Below are 11,194 nucleotides of genomic sequence, written 5' to 3'. Positions count from 1 at the left end.
TGCTTAATAAATTTCAAAAAAAAAATGTTTATTTGTGATTTATTTTTTATTCATTAATTTGTGCTTTTATTAAATATCTGGCATGCTTTGACACCGCTCTAAAATATTATATTGCTTACTGGGATAGTATAGCTCATTATCATATTTTTCAGTTTTTCAGATCCAGATGCATAGACACCTGATTGCTTGGAACTTGGGGAGTGTGCTAAATTTTCTGATAATTCCTTCAGTTATTGACATTTTAGATAGACTAGTTAGAGTATTTGATTTATGTTGACATATGGTAATTTGAAACTTTAGAAGATTGCTTTGAATAAATTATTGACTAAAAAAATTCAAGAATTTGTTATTGCTTTGATATGTTTTGTTTCCTTGCAAACCTGTACGGTCCGCCGTGTAGGCGTGCGGCATTCGTCGCACTCGGGGATCGGTGCGTGACAACTACTGCACGCTTCAAATCACCCACATTACCAACATCACATCCTTTGGCATTGAAACCAAAAATGCATCTTAATTATTAAGCATGGAAGATTGGAATAGTTAGAATTGGGAGGACCAGCCTTTGAGTAGTTAGACTGCTCGCAATGATTATAGGGTAATAACTCATATTCCTCCTATGACCAATGAACTCATTGCAAGGCCTCACATACGATCAATGAACTAAAATTTCTTTTACATACACGAAGGGGAAAAAAAATAAAAATAAAAAAAGTAACATCCAATGTGCTATGCTTGTGTAACTCATTGTGGTCTACCTTATAGGAAGTCACAGTCTGATGATAAAGTCTCTAGTCGTTCATAGATATGCAAGGCATTCTATTTATTAAATCTTCTTTTCTCCGTGTCTCACTTGATGTAACGAGCCCTAGTGGGCTTTCTGTGTGAGAAGAAGGATCTGTCCCATGCATATATACAAAGGAAAAAGCTTATGTGATACCTTGGACTGGGCCCAGTCCACTTGACTGGCCCAGCCACCTAACTAGGGCCTCGCGTGTGTTGCACGTGAGGGGATGGAGTCTTCTTCCTCCCCGATTGCGATGAATTGAGAGTTCATCGCGATCCGGATCTCGACCAGATAAGGCTTGAGATTAGTTATTTAAGATCTCCTTCCCTTCTCTTTCGAATTCACCTAATATTAAGCCATCAATTCTGAGCCCTTCCTTCGACCTTCTCCCTTGTCTTGTCATCGGAAGGACTTCTTAGGAACCCTCACCGGATTGAGGTAAGCACTCTCCTTTCTTCTTCCTTTCTCTCTTCTCTAATTGTAGGATGATTGGCCTTGATTTGGCCGAACCGCCTTTTGTCGCCATCGGAGCTCGCCACCACAGCCACACTTGAATCCCATTAAGGAGGTAGGAAAAGATCGACTCCCCTATTTTGAAGAAGAAGAGAGTCTCTTTCTTCTTTCTCTCTCCTCTTTTCTCTCTCTTACTAGACTTTCTCTCTCTTCCCCATCCTCTCTCTCTTGTTTTCCTCTCTAATGAACTTTCTCTCTCTGGAGATGTTGGATCTAGATATGGCATCTCTTTCCGTGATTTTGGATAAACCCTATGAACAGTTCTGATCCATGGTCGGCGAGCGGCGCGCCATCCTCCACCTGGATCTTTTCTAGATATTGTTAGAATTACTCACCATGATTTCTATCTAACCTCGATCTCTATCTAAACCCCAGTATCCTAGTGCGAGTATGATCATATGAATTCCGCTTTGATCGGGCCGACTAGGGTGCTAGGTTCCATTACTACTCGATCAGCTCTATCCTTCTTCATTCTTAAAGAGCATGAAGCCCTATCTCTCTTTGTTCGGGTTCCAGTTGACTCTATTGTAAAGGCTCTGAACTGCCTAGGTACTCGGTTAGTAGATCGACCCATTACTTCATTCCCAACTAGATCTTTTAAAATTTGGCCACTATTTATCTTTACCTGACCAACTGAATTCTTTTTGTTCGGACTGACCTGGATAGTCGGGCACTATCATCTTACCGACCTAATTTGGACGCATGAGGCCATTTTTTAATAGTATTTTAATTTTTGACTTCGCTTAGCTTCTGATATGATGATGAAATTAATAATATTTTAATAATATTAAAATAGGTGCTCCTGACCTGTCTAACTGAAGTAAAATTTAATTAGTTGATTAAATTTAATTCTTCAAAGTGTGTTTTCTAATTTTTTGGTAAAATAATAATTAGTTGATTAAATTTAATTAAGATATCTATTTTATACTTAGTTAAACGGGTTAGGCATATTAACATTATGATTATTTTAAAATATATTATGTGCTATGTTATAAAATCTAAAAAATGTGACTGGGCAAATTATAAAAAATCTGTTTTATATGTATTCTTAGCACGACTATAATTTGGCCATGTCAATGAGGATTATTCGTTACTCTATCGACTTGTAATCTATGAGAAACTAGTTTCGACACCACACCATCGGTGATTAGAATAGTAGTATTTGGCACCGTACCATTAGTGGTTAATAATAGTGGTGTTTGATACTTTGTGCATTCTGACCCACACTGCTAGGTTATGTGGCCATAGCCTATTTATGTTAGATTTTTAGTACCAGTTTATAAAATAATAATAAATTGTAAAAGAGAAATATACATTATTGAGGAATGATTCATCTTCTAGTCATTTTTTTATGCATTAACTAATTATTTGACATGCTTTGACCCCACTTTGGAGTGTTATGTTGCTTACTCTGTTAGTGTAGTTCATTATTATATATATATATATATATATTTTAGATTTAGATGCATGATTGCTCGAAATTTAGGAAGTACACTAGATCTTTTGAAGATACCTTCAGTTATTATCATTTTTGTTAGACTAGTTAAAATATTTTATTTGATAGTTAGCTCATGTTGACTTATGTCACTCTGGAACAATTGACTATGAGAATGATTTTGTTTAGATTTTGATTAAATTAGTATTTGAGGATCAAAGAATTATTATTATTGCTTTAAGATTATTATGACTTAATCTGTAGCCTTGTATGCTCGCATGGTCTAGCTTGCAGGTATGCGGCGTCTATTCCGCTTTGGGTTTGGGCATGGCAGATTTAGTGGTATCCGAGTTTAGGTTTAAGATCACTAGGGTTCATGATAAATTATGGCGGAAATAGTGGTATTAGAACCTAGGTTTTAGGATTCTTAGGGTTTGTCGGAAAGATTTAGAGATGGGTAAAAATTAGACAACGAGACAAATATTTTTGTTTGCTTTCGTTATTGATAAATTTGTCATCTTATTGAAATGCTTATTGAAATCAGAATGCTAACTAGCTATGCTCATAGCCAAAGTGTACATAAACTATTTTTGGAGCTTTCTCGGAGGAGCAATTTGTGTTTCAAGTTATGATTACTTGGATTTTGACTAAAATTAAGTGAAGGAGTATTATTCATTGAATATTATCGTGAATTGTAATTATTTATTAGTTATATAAGGGAATTTGGAAGTTCAACTTGATATGGGGGTATATTGTGATATTACTTCTAGCTTGAAGTTAATTATTTTGGTGACAAGTTAGGATCTATTCATAAGAAGTTGTTTAAGATTTGAGCTATGAAAGATTTTTTTTACAATACCTAATTGAAATATTCTTCGAGGTTTGAACATGTATGTGGATTATGAATGAAACTCTTATATAAAAGAAAAATATGGTTGGAGATATTGCAAATAGGTCTATTTTCTTATTAAAAAATAGATTTTATTGGAGATTGTAAAGATTCATCTTGGTGGAATCATTAATAATTTTAATTATCATCTTTGGATCCAAATAATAGATCTTATTTATATCTATCGGAGACTATGTGATGTATATGAAACTTCAATTCAAAGTTTGGATTTATAAGTTGATCTAGGATCTTTTGTCAACATTGTTGAGGCTGCTGATAAAATCTAGATTTGTATAAAAAATTAGAATTTAGAGGCTTACATGGTTATGATGGAAGATTTCTGATAAATGCTAAAGATCTCAATAAAGAAAACTCTAGAAGAGATGAATGAGTCAGTTTTACTCATTTGTGTTGATTTAAAGCCTCCTAATTTGGTGGAGCATTGAGAAAATTCTTGTAATTGCTTCTACTTGCAGAAATTTGACTTAGAATCTTTTAGTTCAATTGACAAGAGAATTAAGATTTAATTCATGTTTAAATAATAGTAACTAGCCTATATGATGGTTTGGAATTTATCAATTGACTCGAGGGTTAATCTAGATGGATGTGTTTGAGGTAAATTAAAAGATGAGAATCAAAAGTTTTTTTTTGGGCTTTATCTAAAAATTGAAATTTTGGATCCCTTTAGTAATACAAGCAGTATTTTGATCAAAAGTTATTAGTAAATTCAAAAAATTTTGGTGGTTTGAATTAGAGTGCACAGCAAAAATATAGTGGACTGAATTTTTTCTTTTATAAGTTGGACAGAAGTATTATCTCTTTGATTTGGTGAGTTTTAATAACAAGAGACTTGATATGTTTCCTTGTAAAGTAGGATTTTCTTGATAAACGAAAAAAATGTTTTGATTCTTTGATATTGCTATTCTATCTTAGGTTCTCCAATTTTATCTCATGCTAAGAAAATTCTTAGATCTGGAATAATGGATTATCGATTTTTGCTCATAGATCTAGAATATTTTGGTGTAGACCTCTTTCCTCCAAAATTTGAAGCTTAAACTTCTTCAATTCATATCAGCCCTCTATCTGATTGAAAGAAAATGAGGTTATCTATCGACCTTGATGAATATTCTACTAGGGGTGGATTTGAGTTGTCCATGATATAATCTTGGGATAGATCAATTAATCACGAGCAGTTGATACTTTGGCAAAGACACTTGATGTTCTTATCCAGAATTAAGACGTTGATTTTCGTTTATAAAAGAGAAGTTTTCTTTACATCATCTACAAAAAGAATCAAGTCTGAAGGTGCTGGAACTTATTCTTATGATAAGAATTAAAGATTAAGTTGTATCGATCAGTAGAATTGCTGAAAACTTGAGGATGAGATTAGCACTATGTATCTCTAACTTTTTGACAGTGCAAGAAAAGAAAATTTTGTGGATGAATTTCTTTTTAGAGGGGAGAATATGAGAGCCTGGACTGGGCCCAGTCCACTTGACCAGCCCTGCCACCTAACTAGGGCCTCACGTGTCGCAAGTGAGGGCATCGGGAAGAAGACTCCATTCCTCCCCGATCGTGATGAATCGGAAGTTCATCATGATCCGGAGATTGATCGAATAAGGCCTAGGATCAATTATTTAAGATCCCCTTCTCTTCTTCGAATTCACCCATGATTAAGCCATCAATTCCAAGCCCTTCCTCTAACCTTCTCCCTCGTCTTGTTGCCAGAAGGAGTCGCTGGAACCATCACCAGACCGAGGTAAGCACTTCCCTTTCTTCTTCCTTTCTCTATTCTCTTGTTGTAGGATGATTGGCCTCGATTTGGATTGCAAATCACTGAAATCCGCCAGAAACAGTCAGAGTCTTCTTCCTCCACGATCGTTGGCCCTTGCTCGCTGCTGTCGGCCCTTGCTCGCCGCTGTCGGCCGCCGAGGTTGGCCAAGCTGCCTCCTGTCATTGTCGGGGCACGCCACCACAGCCGCCCCTAGGTCCCATCGAGGAGGGAGAGATGGACTCCCCTATTTTGGAGAAGAGAGAGTCTCTCTTCTCTCTCTCTCTCCTCTTTTCTCTCTTTGCTGGACTTTCTCTCTCTACGAGACCTTCTCTCTCTTCCCCAACCTTTCTCTCTTGTTTCTCTCTCTAATGAACTTTTTCACTCTAGAGATGTGGGATCCATATGTGGTACCTCTCTTTGTGATTTTGGATCAACCTTGTGAGGGCCCTAATCCATGGTCGGCGGGCAGTGCGCCATCCCCCACCTTGGCCTTTTTTGGATATTGTTAGAATTGGTCATCTTGATCTCTATCTAAACCACTATATTCTAGTGCGAGTGTGGTCAGATAAATTCCACTTTGATCAGGCTGACTGGGGTCTCGGGCACTTACTGCTCGAACAACCCTATCCTTCTTCATTCTTATCGAGCATGAAGCCCTGTCTCTCTTTGTTTAGGTCCTAGTTGACTTCATTGTGAAGGCCTGAACTGCCCAAGAACTTGGGCGGTAGATCGGCCCATTACTTCCTCCTCAACTAGATCTTTTAAAATTTGGCCACTATTGATCTTCACCTGACCAGTTGAATTTTTTTTGCTCGAACCGACCTAGACAGTCAGGCACTATCACCTGACTGACCTAATTTTTCAATAATATTTTAATTTTTAACTTCGTTTAGCTTCTAAGATGATGATGAAATTAATAATATTTTAATGATGATGCTCTTGACCCGTCTAACTGAAGTAAAAATTTTGAAGCGAAAAGAGGTAATTAATCTAATGCTTCAAACTATGTTTTTCAAATTTTTGATAAGATCATAATCTATTGATTAAATTTAATTAAGATATTTATTTTATACTTATTTTAAAATATATTATGTGCTATGTTATAAAATCTAAAAAATGTGACTAGGCAAATCATAAAAAATCTGTATTATATGTATTCTTAGCACGACTATAATCTAGCCCTGCTAATGGAGATTACTCGTTGATCTTGTTGACTTGTAATCTATGAACAACTAGTTTCGACATCGCACCATCGATGATTAGAATAGTGGTATTTGGATACCGTACCACTAGTGGTTAATAATAGTAGTAGTTGGCACTTTGTGCATTCTAACCCATACCACTGGGTTATGTGGCCATAGCCTATTGATGTTGGATTTCTGGTACCAGTTTATGAAAATAATAATAAATTAAAAAAAAATATGCATTATTGAGAAATGATTCATTTTCTAGTCAATATTTTATGCTCTAACTAATTACTTGGCATGCTTTGACCCCACTTTGGGGTGTTATATTGTTTACTGTGCTAGTGTAAATATAAATATCTCCGATGCTGTCATTTCGAAATGTCCGCTTCAACCGCTGTTTCACCTCCCAAAAAGCTAAGTTGGCTTGACGAGCGCAGATGAAGAAGCGGGAGCAAGAAAACCAATAATCTCTTTCTTGTCCTTCTATTTAAGTTAAGGGGCAAAGAGAAGCGCTTTCGCTACTGAGAAAGCGAACGGTCAGCGCGAGGGTTCGACGGTTCATTATTATATTTTTCTATTTTTAGATCTAGATGCATGATTGCTCGGAACTGGAGAAGTGTACTAGATCTTCTGAGAATGCCTTCAGTTATTATTGTTTTAGTCAAATTAGTTAGAATATTTTATTTGATAGTTAGCATATGTTGACTTATGTCACTCTGAAATAATTGACTATGAGAACGATTTTGTTTAGATCTTAATTATATTAGTTTTCGAGGATCGAAGAATTATTATTATTGCTTTGAGATTATTATGACTTGATCTGTAGCCTTGCATGATTGCATATAGTTCGCTTTGTAGGTATGCAGCATCTGTTTCGCTCTAGGTTCGGGGTGTAACAGCTTAACTTAAAGAGTCACTGCACTCAGCTGTGTATTGTCATGGCATCCTTTGATTAGTGCAAGGCATCTGAAAGACTTTTTTTGAGTGATTTTTCTGAGTTACTGCAGAATTACTTATATATATGGACTTCTCATAAATCTTGCTCAAGATAAATAATTAACTTGTTTGCTTGGTCCACTCTGCATGTTAAACGATGTTGGCCACAATGGAAGACATCCATTATCATGGTAACTAATCTCATGAATTTGACCTAGAAAGGTATCACCAACAGATCACTCTTCCAGAATTAAGTGCCATTGACTATAAGCCACTTGACATCCTAACTAGGCTAACCATTGAGGCAAATAACTCTACAAAATTCCATTGCTTTTCTTCTTCTCTTAACCATATTTCCTTCAATTCTCTGCATATCTTTGGTAGCATAACTTTCTTGGTTTTGATCACTCGTGTATTTTTGCACTCGCCCAAGGAGCAAGTCCTTGCCCCCCACGACTGATTTATGTAATGTGAATTGTAATAATTATCTCAAAAAAGAATGTGAATTTTCGACGATCGTAAGACATGATTCCATGCAAAACATGTTTTACTTAAAGAGGGAGAGACTTTGTTAGTCATAATACTTGTTTTTCGGTTTCAAAACCAACCATCCTTAGAAACCAAGTTTTTCAAAAAGCAAGCAAGCATCTAAATAAAGCTCATCTAGTTTAGGTTGTGTAGACCTATGTTTAATAAAAGTTGGCAATCAAACAGCCCTTGAACCTCAAAGCTCTCGATCTAGTACCGAGTTGCCAAACTTCCTACTTTCTTGGTCCCATGAACTGCAAGTAGCAAACAACGTTGCCAGTATGCTAAGCCAGGGGCCTCCCCCATGCCTGCCGGCTCCACACATTAGGTTGAGTAGACCTATGTTTAATAAAAGTTGGCAATCAAACAGCCCTTGAACCTCAAAGCTCTCGATCTAGTACCAAGTTGCCAAACTTCCTACTTTCTTGGTCCCATGAATTGCAAGTAGCAAACAACGTTGCCAATATGCTAAGCCAGGGTCCTCCCCCATGCCTGCCTGCTCCACACATGGAACGAATTCAACTTGCATGCATTCAGTTTGAAAGGATGCCTCCACCTTGACCAGCATAAGAAACCTTTTAGTAATCAACCAACCAACCAACCACTCATTTATCAACCATTCTTAATGCCTCGTGAAACACTTGTAGCCCAAGTGAGAGGCTCGTCACCAACTCATTCCCGGGAAGTGAGGGCCTGACCAAAGAATTTTCCTTGGTTTGGCTGCTTGAATAAATCAGAGCACTAATTCTGAAAGGCAAGTAGATGAGACAAGTTGCATTGGCCTACAGACATTATCTGGGGCCTAACTTCCTCTAAGCATATATTTAATTCTCCATTTTGGTGCATTGGAAGTCTCCGTTGCCATCCATGCAGAAACCCTGGCTCTCTTGCTTTATATGATTGGCTTCTACTATCTTCATTCTCAAGTGAAGAAATTTTAAGGCACCCCAAACAAATAGGCATAGACTACATGTTCGTCTCCCATGCCAGCCTGGGATGCCAGTCCGCTGATGGGCACATGGCAGGATCCTATTGGCCAAATTAGCTGTTTGCCGGTCCCACTTCGACGGTCCGGTCATTAACGACAAATGTCTGGCGAAATGCAGTGATGACAGCCATAATTTTACTCACAAACAGTGTTTTGGAAAAACAGAGTGGTTGAATCTAAACTAAGCACCTCCACAGGTTGGTCTTATCTAAGAGCTTGTGAACAAAGTAGGTTTACTTTAAAAACCCACTATGATCTACATACTCCCATGTCGATAATTATATATGGAAGAGTAATAGCAACTGACTACACCAATAGTCTGATCGATCAGATTAAGTTTTGTAGACAAAGCTCTCGCATATTGTACTTGTACTCAATTTGCAATAAAAAAATGTATTGTTGCATCAAATAAACAAGTATATAAACTATTTGGAACCAGGAACCTTGGACATCTGCCATTTCTTTAGAAGACTAGTTCAACTTGGTTGTTCAGTCAAGTATGCATTTCAAGCAAAAGGCTGATATAAATCTAATATTAATCTTGCCAGATATTATTCCAGACAATTTCAGTAATACAGCTCCAACAACTATACTGATTACAAGAAGTGTATCATCAGATGATAGAACGTTTCATAAGATTATGATATTTTTATGGATCATATGAAAATAGCCTTCTCAGAATCTGCTGCGGTTTTGGCCGCAGCAAAGTTGTCCACTGTGTACTGGACCTTATCAAACCTCCCTTTCTCGCTGTTCTCCCGAAATTTAATATAATCTCGGCAAATGAATGGTTTGTAGATCCTCTGCTTCCCTTCCCCCACCACATCTTCGGGAGCTGATACCATCTTCTCATCCTCGAAGCACCAAAAGAAGGCCAGAGAAAAGCGGTTGACGGGCTGCTTCAGAACGACTCGATGCTCAGATGATCTTAGACGCCCATTGCTCCAGGCTTGCAGAAGGTCTCCAATGTTCACCACCAGCGTCCCCTCCCTCGGCATTATGTCCATCCATTCCCCTTCCTTTGATCTTACCTGAAGTCCACCAATCTCGTCCTGATATAAAATTGTTATGCAACTCATGTCTGTGTGCATCCCAAGCCCTTCGATCTCTTCCAAGCTGCTCTCATCGGGTGGAGTGTAGTTGTTTATCCTTAAATATCCGTGACATGCACTGAACTCGGATTCGTAGTACTTCGTCTCAAAGCCATCACGTAAACACTTTAAGACAGCGATAATTATTCTCTTCGATAAATCTACCATCCTGTCCCCATATTCCTGCAATACGTTACTGCGAAACAAAGAGCAACCTCACATGAAGAATATGCGCATGTAACAAGTCTTTAGGATGGCAGGAGAGACAGGTTAATGCATTTACCTGAATTCAACATTAGGTGGTTCAAACATGACATCACCTGACGCCTTCGCTGAGGTGAAGTAGTTTGGACCAGAAATTCGGAGGCTTTCAAAGAAGGGGGAAGCTATGAAATGAGGAGTATAAGTGTTGATGATGGATGAGGGTCCTATTCTAAGTTTGGTATCTAAAGGGAGGTCGAAGGCTTGGTTGGAGAGAGTGCGGATTCCGTTATAGAGGTCTCTGGAGATGCCATGGTTGGTGATGTGGAAGAAGCCCCATTCCCTGCATGCTTGGGAGAGAGAGGAGAGAATGGATGGGAGCAGAGGTTGAGAGATGTCGAAGGTAGGGAGTTGCAGAGAAGTTTGGGGGGACTTGGACATCATCTTGAAGAAGGTCATGGAGGGGCGCAGAGAGAGAGAGAGAATGTGTTTCCTGTTAAGCTGGCCTGCCACCTATATATAAGAGGTCGTTTTGTACTTACCAAATGATTAAGTTTAAATTATTTTCAGTACTATTATATTTTGCCAGTTCACAGTTACGTGTCAAATACAACCATCCAACGAGAGAGAGAGAGAGAGAGAGAGAGAGAGAGAGAGAGTTTATGTGGAAAGAGTCAATGAGGAGAGATTGGAATAGTTAAAGTGGGCAAAGGGCCAACAAAAGGAAAGAAGTTGGGAGAAATGCTTCACATGAATATTTAGTTTACAAAACTTAATTATGCATAGCTTTTTTTCTTAGATTCTTTTTGAAGTGCTCAATAATATTAGAATCATGGTAGATTATTGTAGAATAATTTTCTGTATATTC

General features: G+C 37.7%; 1 protein-coding gene across 1 annotated transcript; it reads right to left on the bottom strand.

Moving 5' to 3' along the window:
- Positions 1 to 9,690: 9,690 nt before the first annotated feature.
- Positions 9,691 to 10,787, bottom strand: LOC103719380 (gibberellin 20-oxidase-like protein). Its single transcript, XM_008808590.5, has 2 exons — positions 10,409 to 10,787; positions 9,691 to 10,321 (listed from the first exon to the last, which is right to left on the bottom strand). The coding sequence occupies exons 1-2, from the start codon at positions 10,783 to 10,785 to the stop codon at positions 9,691 to 9,693; spliced, it is 1,008 nt and encodes a 335-aa protein (XP_008806812.5). The 5' UTR covers positions 10,786 to 10,787.
- Between the last annotated feature and the right edge of the window lie 407 nt (positions 10,788 to 11,194).

The sequence above is a fragment of the Phoenix dactylifera genome, chromosome 3, assembly GCF_051530095.1.
Source record: "Phoenix dactylifera cultivar Ajwa chromosome 3, Ajwa_hap1_PhDact_Kaust_v1.1, whole genome shotgun sequence".
Lineage (NCBI taxonomy): Eukaryota > Viridiplantae > Streptophyta > Magnoliopsida > Arecales > Arecaceae > Phoenix > Phoenix dactylifera.
This window is presented reverse-complemented; position numbering and strand designations above follow the sequence as displayed.